The sequence below is a fragment of the Emys orbicularis genome, chromosome 6, assembly GCF_028017835.1.
Source record: "Emys orbicularis isolate rEmyOrb1 chromosome 6, rEmyOrb1.hap1, whole genome shotgun sequence".
In the NCBI taxonomy this organism is placed as follows: Eukaryota; Metazoa; Chordata; order Testudines; family Emydidae; genus Emys; species Emys orbicularis.
In genome coordinates, this window is record NC_088688.1 from 49,088,635 (window position 1) to 49,114,230 (window position 25,596).

Sequence of the window (25,596 nt, forward strand, 5' to 3'; positions counted from 1 at the left end):
GGTATTTAGAGTGCTTTTGTTTGAATGACCTGAGAAATATTTTTAGAGAAGCTCATCTGTACATACTGAATTTTTTCCCACCTTCATTTAGTGAGTTGTCTTGATTATAGCTGCTCACTGCTGAAGTAGTGGTTTCTGATTTTCCCTTGTAATGGGACTTTCTAGGCAAAGGCATTTCCTTTGGTAATATGATACCCAGAAAGAAGTGATCACTTGAGAAATTTCACCAGAGAGCATGAAGATCAATTTATTCAACTCCCAGTAAGATGACTAGGGAGGAGAAGACTCTGTATATGAGTTCCCCTCTGTCTCATCCCTACCCTCCAAAACAAAGATCCAGCCTAAATGCTGGACTCAGTTTTTATCTAATTTTGATAGGGAAGGGGCTACATTAAATACATTTTATAATTCAAACAAAACAATGGGTCAAAAACTTGATGTTTTACCTCGGATTTAAAAAAATATAAGATCTGTAGAACATTTTAAGAGGCATTATTGGGACATTAAAAACAGATCTGCAGATATCTTTCTAAGAAAACACTGCTATGAGTAAGGGCTTGGATTGTCATTTAAAGCAAGGGGCTTCAAGAGATCATCATTTTATTACTTTGTGTGTTTATTAAAAAGAAATTTAAATGATCAAATTTGAAACTACAATGACACAAAACTGACCAAAAGTTTGTGGCCTTTTCTCCAATTCAGATCTTGCCACCCTTTTATCTATGACTTTGTCACCATGAGGCTGGCTCACTACAATGTACCTGACTTGAGGATGCCCATAAATATCACCATAAAGTCCTACTTGGTGCAGGATGCTGCTGCTTTCCATCATGAGCATGTAACATTTACACTTCATGCTCTCCATTAACCGTACCTATTTGCTTCCTGGTGCAATCTGATGTGCTGGCTACATTCTATAAAGACCTGAATGATCTGGGATCCATTTGTTTGAGAAGGTGCCTCTCCTCAATCTGCTGCACATTTAAGATTAGACGTGGCACAACTGTTGAGTCCTTCCTGTGAAATTCACTCTAACAGCTGCTCTGAATAAGTTTACTGACTTCAAGGTGCAATGCACCTTGTGGTCCAGCAGGGTTTAAACTGAGTTTTAGGTACCAGTAAGGTGGCTGCTTGTGTTCACATAAATTAGTTGTTAAATGCATACAAAAACAATCCAAGCAGTCACATAGCTCATCTACAATGTATCCCCAATAGTTAAACTGAGGGTTTTCAAAGAAGAGGGAAAATCGTGGGGCAGCCCACCTTTTCTTTGCTTTTTCATCCCTTTAAGAGCAAAACTTCTACCAGAAAACTGAGCCAAAATAGAGTGAGGAGCCCTAAGTTTCAGTGGAAAGGAGAGTACCAACTCACCAACATAACGAGGATGGTTTTAAACTACGTCCAAAGCAGTCAGGTAACAAATGCCCACAAACACGTATAAAAAAGGTGACCTTAACAGAGGGATAGATACTGAGGGAAAATGAAGAATTACAATCGGGTCATAGGAGGAACAAGAGGGCTAACAGTGGGGGTATCTGCTCAACATCTTAGATACCTATACACAAATGCAAGCCGTATAGAAAATAAAACAGGAAGAAACGGAAATATTACAACATAAGATTGTAAAATAAAATTATGACAATTGGCATTACAGAGTTGGTGGGATAAATCTCATGACTGAAATATTGGTATACTGAGGTATAGCTTGTTCAGGAAGGCCAGGGAAGGAAAAAAGGAAGGAGGTGTTGCATTATCCATCAAGAATATATACACTTGTTCTGAGACCCAGAAGGAGGTCAGAGGCAGACCAGTTGAAAGTCCCTGGGTAAAAATAAAAGCAAGGGAGGAGTGAGGGGAACAAGGATTATGTCAAGGTAGAGGTCTACCATAGATCACAAAAACAGGAGGAGGTTGATAACGGTAAAGATGCAATAGCAAACTAGTCTGATTAGGAGGAAAGATTGGAATAATAGCAAGAGACCAATATAGTTTCATCAGGAGCCCTTTAATGACCTGAAAATAATAAAGAAATCCTACAAAAAGTGGAAACACGAACAGATTGCTTCGGATGAGTATAAAAGAATACCACATGTATGTAGGTACAAAATAAGAAAGGCTAAGACACAAAATGAGTTACACCTAGCAATGGACATAAAAGGCAATAAGAAAAAGTTCTATAAGTACATTAGAGGCAAGAAAAAGATGAAGGACAATGTAAGTCCACTAAGCGCAGAAGGAGAGCTAATAACAGAACATCAAGAAGGCTGAGATGTTTAATGCCTATTTTTCCTTCAGTCATCACTACTGCCTGTCCTTCCCTTCTCACATTTACCTCCAGACTTCTTCTCCTTGTCCAGATCTATTCCGCCCCCAACAATCTTCTATTCATTGAACTTTTTGAAACTTTGCACTTTTAGAGAGAGGTAAGGGATGGACTCTGTGTACACAAATTTGCAGAAGGACAATAGGGTTGAGGTCTGTTATTTCTCACTTCTATACATTTATTTATTTATTAAAAACATTTTTGCTGTTAACAAGCATGTTATCTCTGGAGACAAATCCACAGTTTGAGAACTGCAAAACTAAGTATCTTCTAGACTGATCACTGAGTACCATTGGGTAGACACAAAGATTAACCTAAATAATCTATACAGAAGCCCCTGGAACACCATAAAATTGGGTCCCTAATCCATGAACTGTTGGAACTCATTTACAAAACTTTTCTTAAACATTACATGAACATGTTGTTTCATACTGTAGAATTAGAATTTATAATCCCTATTTCATGATGAGATATCTTTGAGCTATAATGTATCTTAATTAAAACTATCTTTAGATAGGTTTTTCCTCAAAAAGCATTTTATCAAAAAATCCGATTTAAATAAAAAATCGGATTTTTTATTTTTTTTTAAAAAATCATTGATTTTTATCCACCCTGAGCTTAACACAATTAATATAAAAATAAGGGAGAAGGAATGCAAGCCAAATTAGGAAAAAAGCACAGGTTACAGAAAATTTAGATGATTAGATGTATTCAAGTCAGTAGTGCATGATGAAATTCATTGTAGGACATTTAAGGAACTAGCTGAAGCAATTTTGGAACTGTTAGCAATTATCTTCAAGAACTCATGGAGGACAGATGAGGTCCCATAGGACTGGAGAAAGACAAACATAGTGCTTATCCTTAAAAAAGAGAAACAAAGAGGATCTGGGGAATTATAGACCAGTCAACCTAACTTCAATACCTAGAAAGAGACAGAAACAAATTATTAAGCAATCAATTTGTAAGCAAGTAGAGAACAGCAGGATGATAATTAAAGACAACATGGATTTGTCAAGAACAAGTCACACAGACCAATCTAATTTTCTTCTTTGATGGGGTTACTGGCCTAGTGCATGGGGGGATAAGCCGCAGATAGGATATATCTTGATTTTAGTAAGTATTTTGACTCAGTCCCACATGACATTTTCCTAAGCAAACTAGACAAATGGGGCCCAGGTGAAATTACTATAAGTTGGGGTGCACATTTGGTTGAAAGACTGTACTCAAGGAGTAGTTGTCAATGGTTCACTGCCAAACTGGGAGAACATATCTAATGGAATCCCACAGGTATCTGTCCAGGGTCCAGTACTGGTCAGTATTTCCATTAATGACCTCAATAATGGAGTGGAGAGTATGCTTATAAAATCTGTGGATAGTATCAACCTGGGAGTGATAGCAAACACTTTGGAGGACAGGATTGGAATTCCAAATGAGCTTGATAACTTGGAGAAATGGTCTGAAATCAATAAGATGAAATTTAGTAAAGACAAGTGAAAAGCACTATATTTAGAAAGGAAAAATAAATGCACTGCTACACAATGGGGAATAATTGGCTGGGTAGTAATACTTCTGGCAAGGATTTGGGGGTTATAATGGATCACAAATTGAATACAAGTCAGCAATGTAATGCAGTGCAAAAAAGGCTAATACCATTCTGAGGCGTATTAACAGGACTGTCCTATGTTTGACTTGGCAGGTAACTGTGCCACTCTACTCTGCATTGGTGTGGCCTCAGCTGGGGTAATGTGTCCAGTTTTGGGCACCACACTATAAGTAAGAAGTGAACAAAGTGGAAAGAGTCTAGAGGAGAGCAAGACAAATGGTACAAGGTTTAGAAAACCTGACCTGTCAGGAAAGGTTAAAAAAACTGGGCATGTTTTCTCTCTTGAGAAAAGAGAACGGGGATCTAATAACAGTGTTCAAATATGTTAAGGGCTGTTATAAAGAGGACAGTGATCAATTGCAAATAGGCTTCCAAGGGAGGCTGTGGAATCTCAGTTATTTGAGGTTTAAAGAACAGACAAACACCTGTCACAGATGGTCTAAGTATACTTGATCATGCTTCAGTGCAGGGAGCTGGACTAGGTGACCTCTCAAGGTCCCTTCCAGCCCTACATGTCTATGATCCTATGACTGCCCAGGAAAGAAAGATTAGAGTAGATGTCAGAAGTAATCCACTTTAGGGCTGTCCTTCAGTTCCTTTCACTCACTAAAACTTTAGCAAAGACTCAAATAACGAAGGTGAAGGGTGAAGAGAGCAAATCTATACTGCTATAAGAATTAACTGATTATTGTCAATATAAATCCGAATCTTGGGAACTAGCAGTAACTAGCAATTTTGTAACTAGCAGTAACAATCCTGTAAAACAGTGGGTCTGAGTAGGGTTAGTTAAATTATAGGGCAGCGTCCTCAAAACGGATGCCTGATCTAACTGTCTAGTCAAAGTAATGCTGTGTAACTATGTCAGTAGAGTTCCAGGTAGCATCGCCTAGAGATGGAAACTCTCTAAATCTGATGGAATTTGTTCAATGAAGACTGTAGCACATCTGAGACCTTCAAGTACCAATATGCATGAAATGTCATAAGTTTGTACACAGACAATGATTTATTTATACAACTCCTGGGTACAAGCAGAAAATCCTTCTGCTGGAAGATGGTAAAATGAGATGGCTGCCAGATTAAGCTTGACAGTACTCAAGGACAACCCAGATTATTATTATTATTATTATTTTGGGGAAAGTTACAGTAGTACCCATAGGCCTCAAATCAGAATCAGGGCTCCATTGCGATAGGAACTGTACGAATGCATGTACAACACAGTCCCCTCCCCAAAGAGCTTACAATGCAATATAAGACAAGTTTCAACAAATGAGTGTAACAAACAATGAGAGTGGGAGGAGGAAGGAGGAAAACAGTGATTAGATGATGCAGCTGCATAGGCTAATGTACCTGTGTCCAATTTGATCAAAAAGTAAAGAAAAACTGTTTAATTTAGTTAGACCTTGCCTAACCTGTTTTTTTATGTAAACGCTGCCATTTTTAACCCATAGCTATTTCTAATTTAAAAAATAAAGCAACTCTGCTTCTGTTATTTCTAATTGATTTAAATCTAACTTTGCTCTTTTCTAAATTTGTTTTTCCTTCTGCTTAATATCCTTTTGCCTACTTTGTTTTAAAAGACACTCAGCTCTATTTCAGTTTTCATTTTTATTTCTGTAAATCCCTATACTAATTTTATACGTTTAAATTAAAATATAAAATAAAATCAGTTCCCTGGTTAATTCCTTTTAGCCAAACAAGAATAAACACATTCCCAGTTAATAATGTCACTAGGCCGCCTGAAGTATTGAAGGGGAGCCAGCAGAACTGCCTTCAGACCCAATATATTTTTGTGCAATTCAAACCCTTCAAAATTCCAGAAACTGTGCACTGTTAGATAGTCCGGATGAGCTCACCATTCATTGCCTGAGAAATCTGTCATTACCACAACAAGGTACTGAATAAAACATCTCTGCAGGCATTCTCACACACTATTCAGTACAAAGGGATTTCTTTTAGGAAATGACTACAGGAGATTAATTTCATCGTGTAAAAGATCTAACTGAAGTCTGGCAAACAATGTTATGTACATGTAGGAAGCCACGAGTCCTAGAAACCTCAAGAAAATGCTTTAAATATTTTGGATACTTCCCATACAAATAATTTCTGTGAACCAATAAAATTTACTTTTAAAAAGAGGAACTGGCATTTAAAAGGGTAACAGATTATCATAATAAGTGGAAGTACACACAATAGGCAAATAACTAAGACAGGACTTTTGTACATTCACTGCATCCTATCCCTATCAGTTCATACACTGAAAACTTTCAATCCAAAGGTGTTTAGCACCAGACCCATTTAACTCTGATTGCAACAAATCTGAAATATGATACTATAGAGGAAGAGTGATGAAGGAGACCATTCTATTTCATCAGCAGGAACTATCCTGAAATAAAATCTTGAGATAATTGGTCTTCCCAAAAGAATATTGACAACTTCATAAACCATCCTCATCTTCCCAAATATTAACTTTTCAGAAATCAAAGGAGTCATATGGGAGGATAGACTGGGTAATCTCAGTGAAGGTTTGGGTAAAGATGAACTCAATAGGTGCAAATATACAATAAAAGAAAATGTATACTCAATTTAAATGAGACTGTACATTAGTTTTTGTAGCATTTTAATACAGAAAATCATAGACTGTCCATTCCAGATTAACGAGGAGTCAGGTGGCACCTTAAAGACTAACAGATTTAAGGTGTCACCGGACTCGTTGTTGTTTTGTGGATACAGACTAACACGGCTACCCCTCTGATACTTGACACCATTCCAGATTGTAATGTTGAAATATCTAAGCACAAGCAAGTGAAGTTAAGGATGATACAATATTCAGGCCTGTGTGTCCTGACTTGATCGTTGTAACTTCCTCCTCTCTGTTCTGACACCCACATTACTCCCTCTCCTATAATTCACTCAAAATTCAACTGCTAAGGTCATCCTTCCTCATCACTTCAGACATGTTACCCCTTCACCCCAACGGCCTCTGCATTTCTGCCCCCCTTTATCTATCTATGTAACTTTTATTATATTCCCACATCGCTGCCAGTGACACCAACTTTAACTTAACCCAATTTGTCGTCTTTTCCCAAAATTGATTTTGCACTTTCTTCTAAAATGACTGTCTACATGGAATATCCCTTTTATACATCATCCTATTTCAAGCTCTCCTCATTTCTACCATGATACCTACAAGAAATTATGTTTTAAGTAGAGAGGCGTTCACTTTAAATGAGTGGTTCTCAACCAGGGGTATGCATACTCCTCGGGGTACGTAGAGGCCTTCCAGGGGGTACATCAACTCATCTAGATATTTGCCTAGTTTTACAACAGGCAACATAAAAAAGTACTGGCAAAGTCAGTACAAACTAAAATTTCATATGACTTGTTTATACTGCTGTATATATTATACACTGAAATGTAAGCACAATATTGATATTCCAATCGATTTTATAATTATATAGTAAAAATGAGAAAATAAGCAATTTTTCAGTAATAGTGTGCAGTGACACTTTTGTATTTTTATGTCTGATTTTGTAAACAAGTCATTTTTAAGTGAGGTCAAGTATCAGAGGGGTAGCTGTGTTAGTCTGGATCTGTAAAAAGCAACAGAGAGTCCTGTGCCACGTTTAAGACTAACAGATGTATTGGAGCATAAGCTTTCGTGGGTGAATGCCCACTTCGTCGGGTGCATGCACCCACAAAAGCTTATGCTCCAATACATCTGTTAGGCTTAAAGGTGCCACAGGACTCTCTGTTGCTTTTTAAGTGACGTGTAACTTGGCGGCACGCAAGACAAATCAAGACTCCTGAAAGGGGTACAGTAGTCTGGAAAGGTTGAGAGCCACTGTTTTAAACAATAAATGTCAGCTACCCTCAAAGTATATATTTTTATACCTCTTCTACTTCCCTTGGTATGTTCATTGTTTTCTTATATTATAATGTCTTTGGGGACTGTTTTCTCATATATATTTGGACAGAACATACTGAAATGTGGGCACTAAATGCAATAAAAAAAGTAACAAAGTTTGATTTTAAAAATATTAATATTTCAGATTCTTGCTGCTCTGAGTGCTGTAAGGATCTTAATATAGCAAAAGCACTGCATAATCCACAGCAACATAGACCTAAATTCTGTAGAAAGGACATCCAGCTTCTACAATATTCCAATGGTGCAGAATAAAATGGCTGTGGTGCCTTCAAGTAAGCTCAAAATTGGAGGTTTTTATCCAATTTAAAATGGAAATTAATATCAATACAACATCATTCATGTAATCAATTATTAAGTTTGATATATTTTAATCTGTATGTTTTCTATGTGCCACAGATCTTTGCCATGACAACAAAAAAAGTTTCATTGTACAAGATGTCATGGGAATTTGGAAGTTTTGGCAGCTTGGTAAGGAACTTTCAGAGCTGTTGGCACTTGGGAAGATGTGGGACCTAGTTTGAGTTCATGGGATAGGCACATTAACGGAAAGAGACAACTAAAACATTTATCAATTTAATATATTAATACTGCATTTAATAGTCATTAGGTTTCAGTACCAATACTCCACTGAATAGGGACAATTTGCATGTCGGAACTATTGACTCCAAACTCAAAAAGACAACAATGCATCAATTTACACTTCATTCAGATTTAGAAGGTTTTCTTGCTTTGTTTCTGGGTTTTGTTGTTTTTTGTAAACCATAATGGCTTATTTATTTTTTAATAAAACAGAGACTTAGATTTTGGAGCACAATTCTGTGGTAAGGAGATTGCACATCAACAGTTTTGGGTTACACAGGGCATTGATTTAACTCGTCTTCAAAGGAATGCATTTCCCTTTTTTAGGTGCCAAATTTAGAGATAAAACATAGTTTATTATTAGTTGCTATACAATAGGTTTTTTTAAACACACTTTAAACAATCCCCCTTGAACGTTTACAATTCAAAACACTGAAGCAGGGATATGCTGCTTTTGTGACAATTATACAGCTCTCCTGCTCATCCGGAAGCTGGCAGTTAGAGACCTCTCTTTCCCATTTTCCTTCATATACTAACAGAAAATAGGGTAAGAAAATGCCAATGCACTTTTATAGCATTTTGTAGATAATTTTTTTTAGTTAGGTATCAATCAAGGGTGATTATTGATAATTATTTTTGCTACGATTATGACTTATGTTGCTTGTTATATTACTATTTAAGCTATAGAAATTTAGAAATTAATGAACAACAAATTAATTGAATCAGGTGGATATTTCTATGTTGTTTCCTGTTACACTGCCATTTCATGAGTTAAGCTAGTCAAAGATTACTGCCAAATAGCTTGGGTGGGTATTTAAAAATGTAAAACTTGCTTTCAAAATTTTTGAATCTGTTAGCATGAATCTAGCTGAGACTGGTAATTCTATTTCTGACCAATTACCCAATATTTGTCCAAGACACCAATTTAAATCAGATTAGCAGTCATGAATTAGCACTGATTGGACACAGCGGACAGTAGGTAATTTTCTTTAACCACCACCCTAATTCTCTCTGGCACTAGGTTTTTTTTCCTGCTTCTAATTTCATAATTAAAAACCTAATTTCATACAAAATAAAGTTATTTTTTCAATCTGAAACTTTCCTTTGCTCCAGAAGTGTGTGTGTTGAGATGGGCTTTTGGAGAACAGTAAGACTCACTTTCCCTTATGTCAACCTTGATTTTATAATGAAATCTAGCTCCTCTTCTATTGAATTTTCACCTAAGAAAAAATGCTCAAATGAATCTCAATTTTGGTTAAAACTAAGATTAATTAAAGAAATCTCTGGGAACTGAATGCCTCTAATGATTATATTCTTATGAGTGCATGAGAAATCGTGAAAGTGATCAAATCAATCATTTCCCACAATTTGTGTTTTCCTTCTTTACATTATCAAACTACAATAATATTCTTATTAGAGTTTTAAACTTCCTTTAGCTATATCTTGTAATTATGTGGGTCAATTTTTGTTGACAGTCCTAAACCTGCAACACTTACTTATACAAAACTCTCAATGAAGTCTAATATTCCTTGAAGAGAATTCACATAAATATTTACTTTTTTAAAAACAAAAAATTGTCCTTAAATGTCAAGTCCCTTAAGTTTTAAAGTACCCTAAAAAACCCCAAAAGATTTAGAGTAGAGTTCCACAAATCTATACTTGTCCAATAAAAATGTGTCCCTTTTGTAAGTTTCAGTATTAAATCTACATTATTATTAAGAGTTCTTTTCTAAAGTCATTTGATAAACAATCTAAATTATAAAATTCTAGTTTGTGCTCTATATTATGTGTATAAGCAAGAACAAAAAAAAAAAATCTTTGCCATGAGTCCCATTAATGGTGGAAGATATGATAAAAAAAGGCTAGTCTGCATTATGTTTTTGCTGAGCATTTACCCTTGATCATGTAAAAATATGACACGCACATTTTGTTGGCCTAAGTGTCACGTTGCTAGTCCTGCAGCTCACTCCTGCCAATTCTGAAAATATGGTGGGCACTCTTGTTTATTGGTTATATTATTTTCTCACATCCCCATTTACTCTATTTTGATTCCCAGTCTCTTTTTTCTGCTATTTTTTAAATTTGAGAATTTCACTTTACAAGGTATTATACTAGAGCCTGGGGGTGTGTTTGTTCTCACTTTATGCACAATGATCACGCTAAGCTTTCTAGAACAAATATTGTTTTTACTGCCTAAGAAAAGAAATAAATGGTTTTCTTCAAACAATTAAATAACAGTACACTAAACTTTTTTTTTTAAACAGTTGACTACTGACACTGAATATTCTGGCATCTCTATCTCTACCCTTCTTAGCTCACTAAGGCAAATGATAGCTAAATCAAATACGCAAAGCAGGGCTGCCCAGAGGATTCAGGGGGCCTGGGGCAAAGCAATTTCCGGGGCCCCTTCCATAAAAAAAAGTTGCAATACTATAGTAACATGTATTTGGAAATGTAAAAAATAACCAGTGAAATACATTCAAAAATTATTTTTTAATAATTTGAAAATATACAAAATACATTATTTAAAAAACATTAAATGCTTTAATGGTATGTATACATTTGCAATTACATAATGGGCTATCGCTGGGTGATGGTGATGGTTGGTGCCAATGGGCTGTCGCTGCCTGGGGGTGGCGCTACTATTGCCCAGAGCTGGGCTCTAGGTCGGGGGGTGACCAGCTCAGAGGGGCTGGGCTCGGAGCTGGGGGTCAGAGCTGGGGGGGGGGGGAAATGGGGTCAGGGGGTGCCCAGCTCAGAGGGGCTGGGGTCAGAGCTGGGGGGGGATGGGGTCGGGGGGTGCCCGGCTTAGAGGGGCTGGGCGGGGGATGGGGGCGGGTGGGTGCCCGGCTCAGAGGGGCTGGGCTCAGAGCTGAGGGTCAGGGCTGGGCAGGGGATGGGGTCGGGGTGTGCCCGGCTCAGAGGGGCTGGGCTCAGAGCTGAGGGTCAGAGCTGGGGGGGGGGAATGGGGTCGGGGGGGTGCCCGGCTCAGAGGGGCTTACCATGCCGCCTCCCCGCTCTCCCAGAGCCTGAGCGAGCCGCGTCCAGGAGCTCCTGCCGCTCGGCCCGCCAGAGCTCGCACCCCACCACCTAACCACACAGCTCCGAGCGGGAGGACCTCAGGCCCCGCCCGAGCCATGCCGCTGCAGTGCTGTCCAGGGCCGCTCCTGGACGCGGCGCACTGAGGCACCGGGGCATGGGGAAAGGCGGAAGTGGGGGGGATCCTGCGGGGCCCAGGGCAAATTGCCCCACTTCCCCACCCCTCTGTGCGGCCCTGCCGCACAGTAGAAATTAACTAATAACTGAAGTGAAAGAGGCAACATGCATTTGTAAGCAGAGTATGCCTAAAGAACCTTGAAAGGGGTGAAAAATATAGCAGAGCCTGTGAAAGCCATAAAAAATAGGCATACCATCACATTACGTAATCAAACTTTCAAAAGTAAACACACACAGGTGTGCTAAGATTCAGGAACAGTAAGGTAAATACTTACCTTTCTCTTATAAAATCTGCTAAATCTTTTGTTGACAGATGTCCATGTTTCATGTTATGATAGAGGACATCAAAGCCATTGTTCCTTTCCCCCTAAAAATTAATAAAAAGACTTTATAGTTTAATCAGAACTATGAAGCACAACTTATTAAAACAATTATACAACAAAGTATTGTACCTATACATTGTTTACCTATTGTACCTATTGTAATAGGTGATTAACTTTCACCCTCCTTGAACAGGCTGGCTCTTCCTTATGCCTCAACTTCTGTCCACCAACTGCTTTCTTGATCTGCTCCAGCCCAGCTTATTTCCTAACCACTCAATTTACAATTAATCCAATAGAGAGACAAGGTAGGTGTCCTTCAGCTGTCCTTCAGAAGAGCTCTGAGTAACTTGAAAGCTTGTCTCTTTCACCAACGGAAGTTGGTCAGATAAAAAAATATTACCTCACCCGCCTTGTCTCTCTAGTATCATGGGACAAACACAGCTACAAAAACACTGCAAACAATTAACCCAGTAGTCACAAATGAACTCCTTGCCAAGTCATGGCCACTCTTTCGTATGCACATTTTCTATGCTACATTGAAGACCCTCTTTTCCTTGGGCTTCTGTATTACTATACCCCCGCCATCCTAACCTCCCACACCTTGCAAGGTACTCCTTCAGTGCTGCATTCTTTCTCTGTTGTTGTTCCCAAAAAGTCTGTCCTTCACCCTCTCTTCTCTTTCCTCTACACACACTCCCTGAATGACCTAATATACTCCCATGGTGTGTTACTATCTGTGTTGATTACTTAAATCTCTCTCTCCAATCCACTCTCTCCTATTCTTTCCAGACTCATCTATCTTCCTGTCTTTCTGATATTTCCTCATGGATGTCTTAACACCACTTTCTCAAAACAAAACTTGTCAAACACAGAACTCCTCTTTCCTTCTGCACTACCTACCCTTTCCCTCTTCTCTATCACTACTGACCAGTCCACAGTCTTCTTGGTCACTCAAACTCACTTTTCACATTCTTCTTTCCACAAATTCAGGCCCGTGCCAAATTTTGTCACATCTCCCTCTATAATATTTGGTAAAATGGCTAAAACCATTAATCTCTCTCTTCCATCCCCTACAACCCCCCTTTGCCTATCATCAATTATATATGCGATATTTAGATTTTAGAGCACTAAGTGGCATGGACAGTTATCTTCATAATGTACCAAGCTTAAAAGGTGTTCTATAGAACTATTAAACAACAATATAATAGCAATCTGAACTGGACCACCTTCATTCATCTACCTCAGTGATACTCAGACCTCAGGAGCTAAATTAGCGATCAACATTACCCAAAAGAGCCACAGTAATGTGAATTCACTGTTTCATTTACTATAGTACTATATATTTATATTTAAAAACAGTGTGACAGGAGAAATATTTAGTGTATATTATTCTCACAGCAAAATGACTGACCAAGTATTATTATTTTATCAACTACAATTGATTAATAACACGGTAAAAGCATCTTGACTGGTTAGTAACTTAGATTAGTTAATAATTAAATCACACGGTGTTTTAATATCATGTGCTGCAAAGAGCCGCAGGAGACACATTCAAGAGCCACTTGTGGCTCTTGAGCCTCAGTCTGAGTATCACTGATCTACCTCATAGTAATTTTGGGGGTTTTGCGCTTTACTGGTTCCAAACAACATTAAGAGTATTAATCTTATTTTAATTTTCCGGTTACCATTCATCACAATGTTAAAAAAAAGGTGAATATAAAGATCAGCAAGTTGCAGATTGATTTAGCTGTAGTTACACATACACGTCTGTACCAATTTAGTCTTTTTACAGGTATGTAAATGGACTATCTTGCATATAGTTAAGCACAGTAAACTATAAATGGATTAACATTTTTTTTCAATTTAACACTGGTGTAGTGTTGCTGGCGCAAAGTTTCCTGGAGCTCATAGCTCAGAAAAAAGGAACAGAAAAATCTGGTTAATAGAAAAATATAACTTGTTTGGCTAACAGATTTAAGTCTTTCCACTTTATTTGTGTAATCTTTTTGTTTCAACTACTGGTCTAACTCCAAACTGAAAAAAGTGAAATGAGAAGTCTTGGCTCAATCAGCAGTTAAGGCCAATGTTACCAAACTCAATGCAAGAAAATTCTTAGTACTGCATACACAGGGACATAAATCAGAAAATACCTTAAGATCAAAGAGTCCATAATCGGCAAATCAAGGTGAGCAGAAGCCAGAACTGTATTTATTTACTCTAGATAGGCTATTTGCAAATGCTAACCTTAGCCAATTCAATACCTACTCCCCTTCTCAGTCATCACACTGCTTTGCGCATCTAAAATGTAGACCAACATAAAGCTATAAAACAGTCCTTGCATACTGGTTCAACAATAGATGACTATTAAACTTACTACAGTTTTCACCTGACCTAGGAACTCCCATTCCTCCGCCCCCCCACTATGGAGGCAATAAGGTATTAGAAACAACTCCACAGTCAAGGCTTCACTAAAATTTTTAATTCAGACAGAACTAAAATTACTGTTTATATTTTCATGAGACAATTTAGTTTCCAAATTTGGGCACAATAACTCTTCAGAGGACAACAGAATCTTCTATACATGTGTTTAAAGTAAACCATTAATTTTTGCAGAGGAAACATTTTTAAATGTTCCCTTTATAAAATGCTGTTCTATTTTCTTCACATTTATTTGGTCTCCCCAAGCTAAACCAACACAGTGTACATGTTCAGGGCTAGAAGCATGAGACAATTCTGCAGCAACTGGAGAGGCACACTGATCTGGTGCATGCGACGTGCCTCAATCCGTTAGAGTGGAAAGTTTCTTAAAAGTTTGTCTAGGGTAGTGATACTCAGACAGACTCCTGAGCTGCAAGTGGCTCTTTAATGTGTCTCCTGTGGCGCTTTGCAACACATGATATTAAAACACTGTGATATAACCAATCAGGATGCTTTTATTATGATATTAACCAATAATAACCAATGATAAAAATAATAATACTTGGTCAGTTATTTTTCTGTGAGAATGGTATGTACGTATTTAAGGATTCAGACCTTCCAGTTTCTTTCAGCAACAGTTACCACCCTCTGCTATAATGTGGAGAGGCAGTGAAATCAGATACTGATTTCCCATCTTCCCTGCCAATCCTCCACCAGCAGATATGGCTCTTTTGGGGTAGAAGAAGAGCCGTTTTTTCACCTGGAACATCTCCAGGGAGGCTAGTCCCAATACTCCTCACATCATTTTGAAGAATTGCTTTGTGAACATCTATGGGGTAAAAAGTATCTGTTGGGTGGGGATTGTGTCAGTCTCCCCAACAAGACTGCAGCTTTGTGTGTGTGAACCCTTCCACACACAATCATCACTGACTATTTAGGACTTCTGGTATTGCTTTCTTTCCCCCCCACAGGCATTGAAGATTTTCTCTTCAGCAGCTGGGCTTCATACTGATGCTTCTCTCACATTGTCATAAAGGGGGTCCTTCTCAGATGTCAGGTGAGAGAGCAGGGCAAAGAGAAAATGGGGCTTCCAGTATCCATAAATACTTCTATTAAATAGGCCCATGTAAGGATATTATTGACCCCAACTATGCATACAAAAAAGTAAGGGTCACAGAAAGTGAAGGTAGCTAACCTTTAGATGATATTTCATTTCAATTTCCCTTCATCAGCAACTAAACAAATGTACAATGTTCTCATGGAAATGAAGTAGCCCTGTCAGCAACTCTTGAGTCTGAATTCAGTTTTTCCACAACCTGTACATAACAGGAAACCGATTACAGGAACTCCCTGTTTTGTTGAACTACTGTAATACATCTTGAAATTTCCAAGAAGAAATTCTCATGTTTTATATGTAGCAAATTTGAATTTAAAGCTTATGTTTGGTATAGTAGCCAGATATAACTTGGCTCATCTGCAGCAGTACTGATTTCCTACATTTTTAATCAAGTAGTACGAAGTACAAGGACTGTCTACTTTGGACCAAAACCTTAACAGTTTATTAGCATAAAACAAAAATACAGACCTAGCTCCTACTATAAGTGTGTGTAAAATGTATCGCCTCTTAAGTTTATCCTGAATTTTCCTGCACTAGACAAGACAGATACTACTGTCTTACAGTTAATGGGAAAAGCAGCTATCAACACTATTTTATCAGCAAAACTCAGCAGATGAGCTGCTAACAAACAGTAAATACATGCAGATCCAAAGCAGCAGTCCTTTCTGTCCATGATCAAACTTTAATTGTCTTTGATTATAGAAATTTAGAACATAGATTGTCTTGTCCCCTCAAGGATGGGTAAGATAATAAACATCTGACAAAAGTCAATTATACAATTTTATCTAAGCTTTATTAGCTAATTGGTATCTTCTGAGTTTGTGCACAAGTATACTTTGCTTAGAATCTATCAAAAATTCAAATAGCAAACTGCTCCACTCCCTGACAGTAATGTGATAAAGGAATTTGAAAAATATTCTGTTATGATACACAATTTAAATATGACTTGTTTAAGCCTAAAACAACAACAACATTCTCTAGGAAACAGACTTCTTCAAAAACTATAGATGGAAAAAGTCCTCAGACTTAACAGGATTTTATTTTAATCCATAAAAAGGTTAGGTCTCTAACTTTGAATTCGTATTAAATGAAATCTGGATAATTTCCTGTTTTCAACTCATCACTCATTTTAGTTGATGTGCCTTTGTACCCACCCTTTTTGAACAAGAAACCATTATAGTAACCAGGGCTTTGGAGCTGTGCTCCGGCTCCGCTCCAGCTCGAGGCAAAAACCTGCAGCTCCACTGCTCCAGAGCTGCTCTGCGCTCGAGCTACAGGCTCCACTCCAAAGCCCTGATTGTGTCTTAATTAAAATGTTTCTAAGTTATAAATGAAACAGCAGCAATAACTTGGAGGTCACATACCACATTATAATGAATTCTGGTCCTTACGTTCTTGGTCAATACTCCATTTATTACAAGAACTACAACCCTATAGAGATGGTGCAAGACCCGTCATGCCGTCCTAAGTAGTGTCATGACCAGATATTTCCTTTATCAACAATGGAACTGAAATTCTAGAATACTCATTCACATTCTCACAAATCAACCCTAGAATGTATCTGAAAATGCAGTGCCTACATTACTGGTTATCTGTCAAGTTGTCATGCTTGAACGTTTCAGTGGAATCTACTCTACAGGAAGCTACTGGTAAAACTAAACAACTATGTACTGATTTTGAAAAGCTTTTCAAGCTAAAAGGTGAAACCTGCAGAAGCCCACAAGGTGAAGTTGACCCAACAGATCAAATTCAGCATCCATGACCACACTTCCAGCTCCATAAGTCATATATGATACACATATGACAGTGTAGTTGTAGCCATGTCAGTGGCAGGATATTAAAGAAACAAGGTGGATGAGGCAATATCTTTTATTGGACCAACTTCTGTTGATGAGACAGGAAAGCTTTCGAGCCACACAGAAGAAGAGCTTGTCTCTCTCACCAACAGAGGTTGGTTCAATTAAAGACATTACTTAACTCCTCTTGTCACACCTATGACAGACAGTTCATTACCTTATAAACAAAAAGCTAGCCTTTTGACAAATGTTAACTATTGTATGTGCATGCAAAAGGTGAAAAAAAAAATAGAAACTAGGGCTGTTTCCATACACATGAGAAAAGGAACTAATTGTGTTCATATTAAAATTACTCTTCCACATTCACCACAAAGCAAGACTTTGTTGGGGCTCTGGTCAACTCTAAAGAGCTCATTTTTAGTATTAAGTGCAAAACTCTAGAATTAAGTGCAAAGATAAGGTTGTCAGATCAAACAAACATAAAATCAGGTAATTCTAAGATTTACAATTGCCCCGGCACTGCTAACTCTGTCATATTCCAAAGTATGTATATTTTAAGGAATACATTAACTGGATTATGATAAGGTTTACATTTAACAAGTAGAAGAGGAGCAAAAAACAATACATCTGTAGCAGAGATCTCCTTCCTGGAACAACTTTAACATGAGATTTACTGACTTTTGAATGCTTCTCTTTGGAACTTTAAACTGTGCATGCTCGTGCCTGTACTTTCAAATATTCATAACTTATTTTAAAACCAATTCCTCCTCCACAAACTCAGTAAGATATGCTGTTCATTAAGGTTTATTAATATACCAATGAACTAACCTATTTCACTCACACTGGTGTAAATCAGGTGACTCTGTTGAAATCAAGTGGTATTACTGTAAAACTGGTGTAAGGAGAATCAGGCCTCAAAGTTTTAAAGTAAACTAAAAGGGTTTTTTGCTTTAATTTGAGACACATTACAAACTCTTCCGATTGGAAGTGTAGGTCCTTCTGGTAGATGATTTCCAAAAACACCAGAAACAAAGCATATTCTTGAAGATCACCATGCCTACGAGCTCCTTATCCTGTCAGGAGCCAGGCTGTTAGGGAAGATCTCTTGGGATGGGACAGAGCAGGGTATCCCGGTCAGTATGAAGATCCGAGTCCAGATTCTCAGCCTGATGGAACTGGCTTTGGCCATCTACAATGGCATTTAGAACCCTACCTGACTGGGCCAGTACGGAACTGTTAGGATTATCAAACCTGTGTTGGTCCTGAGCTTCAAGACAACTACAAGAGCCTACTTCTACAGTGGATAGACATATCTTGCTAATGGAGCTTTTTCTCTGTGCTGTAGGAAGACAAGAATCTTTCTATTCTGGAAAAATAACAGGAGTACTTGTGGCACCTTAGAGACTAACAAATTTATTAGAGCATAAGCTTTCGTGGGCTACAACCCACTTCTTCGGATGCATATAGAGTGAACCATATATTGAGGAGATATATATACACACACATACAGAGAGCATGAACAGGTGGGAGTTGTCTTACCAACTCTGAGAGGCCAATTAAGTAAGAGAAAAAAAACTTTTGAAGTGATAAGTTCTATTCTGGAACGTTCACTGGAAGAACTTATTGAAAAAACTCCTAATCCTGCAACCACTCCTATATAGGCAAGGCTTTCTGACCCTGAAGGGATCTAGCGTGTCCTTACTGTTTTATATAAACAGTGGCCCAATAGGACTTCTCAACCACAACACCTTTTGGGATAATAGTAATCTGAAAGCTCAATGCATCCAGGACTACCCTCCTATCCAAAACATTGTGTAATTGTTTTTCCTGAATACACCAAATCCTTTGATGTGGAGCCTCTGAGCATAGACTCCCTTTCCCTGATACATCTGTGGTTGCTACAGTTTGGACAAGAGAAATATGGACGTCTATTCCCAAATGCAGATTGAGTTGATTGTCATCTGTTAACTGCATGTGATGTAAGAGCCCAAATTTCTTGCTTCCACTGGGATCTCAGGGTCAAACGAGGTTGCCTTGTATAGCGATGTGCCATAGGTTTAAAAAAATTTATTTGCGGACATTAGTCCCAACATGCACAGCATTGTTCTAGTTGTCATTAGCTGTTTCTTGCATATCAGTCTGGCAGAAAAAGACAGTTATCTCGAAGAACACCAGTTACGGAAAAGGTGTGTTGTTCATGTCCATTCCACAATAGGCGTGCGTGCTCCCCACGTGCACCGGTGCCGGAAGTTTTCCCCCTAACAATACCCGTAGCAACCTCTGGAGTGGTGCCTCTAAGGCGCGGTATAAGGGGCACTGCGCGCTCCCCCCACCCTCAGTTCCTTCTTGCCAGACAACTTCAACAGAGGGGAAGGAAGGCGGGATGTGGAATGGACACGAGCAACATATCTCAAAGAACAGTTACGGAAAAGGTAACTGTCTTTTCTTCTTTGAGTGTTTGCTCATGTGCATTCCACAATAGGTGATTCCAAGCTATATCTGTTAGATGTGGGTAGGAGTTCACAGACTCTCGGGACGGAGTACAGCACTGCCGAACCCAGCGTCCTCCCTGGTTTGGGAGACCATCGCATAATGTGAGGTGAATGTGTGAACTGAAGACCATGTGGCAGCCCTACAAATGTCCTGAATGGGAACATGGGCTAAAAAGGAAGCCGACGAGGCTTACGCCCTAGTCGAGTGTGCCCTCATGATCGGAGGCAGGGGGACTCCTGCCAGGTCGTAACATGTACGAATACACGAGGTGATCCAGTTGGAGAGCCGCTGAGGGGAGATCGGGCGACCGCTCATGCGTTTGGCCGAGGTGATGAATAGCTGCGAGGACTTCCTGAACGGCTTAGTCCGCTCCAGATGAAAGGCCAGAGCCCATCTCACACAGAGCACTGGCAGGAAGATGTTCTGACCCATGTCGTAGGTGGAGACCACCTTGGGGAGGAACGAAGGATGTGGTCGGAACTGGACCTTATCCTTATGGAACACCGTGTACAGGGGCTCGGAGATCCAGGCTCTGAGCTCCGAGACCTGTCTAGCTGACGTGATCGTCACCAGGAAGGCTGCCTTCCATGTGAGGTGTGACCAGGAGCACGTAGCTAGCAGCTCAAACGGGAGACCCGTCAACCGGGCCAGTACCAAGTTCAGGTCCCACTGCGGGACTGGGGGCCTAACGTACGGGAAGAGACGATCCAACCCCTTAAGGAATCGGCCAGTCATAGCATGGGAGAATACCTGTGCCTCTGCACTGGCTGGTGGAAGGCCGATATGGCCACCAAGTGCACCTTGACGGACAAGGGCGCTAGGCCTTGGGCTCTAAGGTGAAGGAGGTAGTCTAAAATGAGTTGGATAGGAGCAGCCATAGGCGAAACGCCCCGATCGGCTGCCCACTGGGAAAATCGAGACTTCGCCAGGTAGGCCCGGCACATGGAGGGCCGCCTGCTTTCCAGAAGGACGCGCTGAACCCCTTCCGAGCACGTCCTTTCCTCCCAGCCTAACCACTGAACAGCCATGCCGTGAAGTGGAATGTCACTAGATGGGGGTGGAGGAGATGATACTGGCCCTGGGAGAGCAGGTCCGGGTGGGACGGCAACGGCCATGGCAGGACGACTGCCAGGCTTGTGAGAGTCCCGTACCAATGTTGCCTTAGCCATGCCGGGACAATCAGGAGGACCCAGGCCCTGTACGTTTTTATCTTCGCCAAGACCTTGCTGATCAGCAGGATCGGGGGGAAGGCATAGGGAAGCTGGCCCAACTAGGATAGGAGGAAGGCATTGGAGATGGCGCCCATGCCCAACCCCCCGGAGCAGAAACGGGGACACCGGTGGTTCTGCTGAGTTGCAAACAGGTCCACCTGGGGAGTTCCCCACTCTTGGAAAATCCTGTGCACCACCTCTGGGTGTAGTGACCACTCATGCTGAGAGGAGAAGTCTCGGTTCAGATGATCCGCCCGCGAGTTCCAGGCGCCTGATAAGTGGCGGGCTTGTAGACAAATGTCGTGGGCTATACAGAAGTCCCACAGCCTGAGGGCTTCCTGGCACAGGGCAGAGGAGTGGGCTCCACCTTGCCTGTTGATGTAAAACATCGAGGCCGTGTTGTCCATGAGAACCCTGACCACTCTGCCCTCCAGGTGCGAGCGGAAGGCCACGCATGCCAGCCAGACCACCCTGAGCTCCTTGACGTTTATATGCAGGGCAAGGTCCACAGACCTTGGGTCTGAATGTTCCCCACATGGGCTCCCCACCCCAGGTCCGACGCGTCGGACATCAGCTCCACCGATGGGGGCCTGTCCCTGAACAGGACCCTGTGGAGCATGTTCCCTGGGGAAGACCACCATTGTAGGGAGGTGATCACCAGTTCGGGCACAGTGAGGACTTTGTCCATCCTGTCTCTGGACTGGAGAACAGAGGCCAACCAGAGTTGGAGGGGCCTCTTCCTTAGCCTGGCGTGGCAAACCACATATGTGCACGCCGACATGTGACCGAGGAGCTGGAGGCATGCTATGGCTGTGGTCACGGGGAACTTTGTGACTGTGTCTATGAGCCCTTTCAGGGTCTCGAATCTGTCCAGTGGGAGGGAGGCCCTGGCCAATGTCGCGTCCAGGACTGCACCGATAAACTCTATGCGCTACACCGGGACTAACATGGACTTGGTGTCGTTTACCAACAGGCCCAGGGTGGCACACATGGACAGGAGGAGTGCCACATGATCCCGCACGTGCGACCTGGAACTGCCCTTGACCAGCCAGTCGTCGAGATAGGGGAAGATCTGAACCCCACGATGTCTGAGGTAGGCCGCCACCACAGACATGCACTTTGTGAATACCCTGGGACAGTCCAAATGGGAGGACCGTAAATTGGTAGTGTTCCTGCCCAACCATGAAATGGAGGAAATGCCTGTGCCCCTCGAATATATGAATGTGGAAGTATGCGTCCTGTAGATCGAGGGCGGCGTACCAGTCCCTGGGATCCAGGGAGGGGATGATGGAGGCCAGAGAGACCATGCGAAACTTGAGCTTTACCATGTACTGGTTCAGGCCTTGCAGGTCCAAGTTGGGCCTGAGCCCCCCTTTGGCCTTCGGGATAAGGAAATAGCGGGAGTAGTACTCCATGTGTCTGAACTTCGCTGGCACCACTTCCACCGCTCCTAGGCCAAGGAGCCGCCCCACCTCCTGCTTGAGCAGGGCCTCGTGAGAGGGGTCCCCCAGGAGTGACGGGGACGGAGGGTGGTTGGGTGGGGTAGAGGTAAACTGGAGGGTGTAGCCCCGGGAGACGGTGTTGAGGACCCAACGGTCTGAGGTCAGCTGCGACCTCTCCGGGAGAAAAGCACATAACCGGTTGGAGAAGGGAAGCTTTATTGCGGGTGGATCCCTGGTATGAACTGGTAAGTCACCCCCAGGCGTCCCGTCAAAACTGACGTTTCCCCACCTGTTTGCTCTTGGAAGGCCCAGGCTGGGGGGCAGACCGGGACTGCCTCCGCGGGTGTTTCTTATAGTCCCGTCACTTTTTATAAGGGGGCTCATATTTAGAGTGGGTGGCCTGGGTGGGAGCCTGCTGAGGCTTAAACTTGGTCCTGGCCGGAGCCGGAACAAAGAGCCCAAGTGTCTTAAGTGGTGTGTGGGAATTGTTCAGGCCCTGCAATTTCACATCCATCTGTTCCGCAAACGGGGCCTTGCCGTCGAACGGAAGGTCCTGCAAGGAGTTCTGTGCCTCGCTGGACAGCCCCGACAGCAGGAGCCACGACGCCCTCCTCATGGACACCGTGGAGGCCATAGACCTTGCAGCAGTATCCACAGCATCCGATGCTGCGTGCAAGGTCGCCCTGGCAGCTGCTGTACCCTCCTCTACCAGAGCCTTGAACTCCTTCTTGTCACGCTCCTGGAGGGAGTCCTCGAATTTGGGCAGAGCGCACCACAAATTGAACTCATACTGCCCCAGGAGGGCCTAATGGTTTGCCACCCTTAACTGGAAGCTTGAGGACGAATAAACCTTTCTCCCGAATAAATCCAGCTTCCTTGAGTCTTTATTTTTCAGAGTAGGGGCTGGTTGGCCCTGCCTCTCCCTGTGGTTGACCGACTCGACCACCAGAGAGTTAGGGGCAGGGTGGTTGTACAGGTATTTATGCCCCTTGGCGGGCACAAAGTACTTGCATTCCGCCCTCTTAAAGATGGGGGGCAAGGAAGCCGGGGTTTGCTACAAGGCGGTTGAAATTTTTGCCACCCCTTCATGGAGTGGGAGGGCCACCTTGCCCGGTGCCGAGGCCGAGCGGACATTGAAGAGAGAGTCTGAGGGTTCCTCCACCTCCTCGGCTTGAAGGTTGAGGCTCAATACCTTTTCAACAGTTCCTGGTGGGCCTTAGAGTCCTCCTGCGGAACAGGTGGAATAGGGGCCCTAATTGCTTCATCGGGGAGGATGAGGATGGGGGTGTGGTACTCTGCGTACCCACCGATACTGGAAGTCCAACCACTTGGTCGCCCTACGGGCACAGAACCAGAGACGAACACCCCACTGACTCCTTTCTGGGAGGCTGAGAGAGGGAGGCCGACGGTCTTTCTGAGGCTCCGGCCACCAAGCGAGCCACCACTGGTAGCTGCGTCAGGGCCCACAGGGCCCATTGGTACCACGGTGCCGACCAAGGAGCCCGGTGCCACTGCACCTGCTGTGGCACCGGCGGAGCAGGCTGTTCAGCCTGACTAGCCTGTCCCATTGACTGACGACTACGAAGGGAGTTCAGGCTGGTGTATGACCTGCCGCTGTCCTGGGATCAGGAGGAGCGGTGGCGTCGGGAATGGTGCCGACCATGAGACCGTGATCCCAGAGTGGAGGAGCGGGAGTACCGCCGGTAGCAGCTGCTCCGCGATCAGCTCCGACAGGTGGATCCGCGATGGTGAGGTGCCGGCGATCAATGCCCGGGACTGCGGAAGGGGTGCCATGGCGGGGTCCTGGAGCGAGACGAAGAACGGGAACGACGTCGATGCCCGTATCGCGACGGGCTACGGTATCCTCTCGGAGACGAGGACCTTCGGTGCCGTCTGTCCCGGTCTCGACGGGGCCCGCTCCCCTCGCGAGGTCTACGATCCCTCGAGGCGGAGCAGTGCCTGGAACCCCTGTCAGTCGGAACCCAGCCAAACAATCTGGTGGGGGTCGACGGGGACCGGCGTGGACTGCGCACAGGGCGGTTGCTGAGTGGCGAATGGCATCGGGAACATTCCCTAGACCGGGAATGGTACCAACCAGGTGGAGATCCAAGTGGTGGCTTGCCTCTGGACCGGGAGCCAACGGTGGCGGTGCCCCTGGTATCGGCAGAGACCTAACGTCCCGGGCCGCTTGCAGGGCCTCCGGCATGGAGGGCACCCAGACATTCGGGGAGGTCGGTGCTGAGTGGGCCAGGCTGCTCGGCTCAACCTGAGTCAGAGGCCTGGAGGCCGACACGGATCAAGAACTGCCCAATATGGGTCTAGTCTCTCCCCCGGTCTTGCTCCGGTGTCTCGGCGGAGAAGACCTCTTCTTAGCCTTTTTGGTGTGCCCCGCAGACGGGGAGCGGTGCCGACTGGTGGAAGGCACCGAAGGGTCGCCACGTACCAACACCGCAGTACTCGGTGCCGACTCGGAGCAGCGCACCGGAGTCGGGGTCAACACCGACTCCATCAGAATGGCTCGAAGCCGAATGTCCCTTTCCTTCTTGGTCCGAGGCTTGAAGGATCTGCAAAGCTTGCAGCGATCACTGAGATGGGTTTCCCCCATACAGCGTAAACAGTCCATGTGTGGCTCACTCACTGGCATCGGCCGCCTGCAAGTGTCGCACGTCTTTAAGCCTGGGGCATGGCCTGACCTGGGCGCACTAAACTAAACTAACACTAATCTAAACTACAGTTACTACTAACTATAAATGAACAAGAGTTCAAGAGGAAAGCTGCACAAGCTGGAGCAGAGCAGTTCCGATGCATCTTCACTGGCGGCAAGAAGGAACTGAGGGTGGGGGAGCACGCCACACCCCTTATACCGTTTCATAGAGGTGCCACTCCAGGGGTCGCTAGGGATGCTCCCCTACGGGTACTGCTAGGATAAACTTCAGGCACCGGTGCATGTGGCAAGCACGCACACCTATTGTAGAATGGACATGAGCAATCACTCGAAGAAGAAAAATGTCTTTGATCCTATCCTGAGACAGGAAGGTTTTGCATTGAGAGCAGTGTTTAGTATCCTCCAATTGTGTGCTGAGGAAAAGTTGACCCTTTAAGTAGTTTACTATGAACTTTAGTGATTTCAATACACCAGTGTGACAAACT

General features: G+C 42.7%; 1 protein-coding gene across 1 annotated transcript in view; it reads right to left on the reverse strand.

Annotated features, from left to right (window-relative positions):
• The window catches only part of FCHO2 (FCH and mu domain containing endocytic adaptor 2), a 207,857-nt gene that overhangs the window by 171,212 nt on the left and 11,049 nt on the right, over window positions 1–25,596 (reverse strand). Inside the window, exon 2 of the mRNA XM_065405887.1 lies at window positions 11,922–12,013. Within this exon, the coding sequence (XP_065261959.1) occupies window positions 11,922–12,013 (92 nt within the window). The remainder of the gene's footprint in view (window positions 1–11,921; window positions 12,014–25,596) is intronic.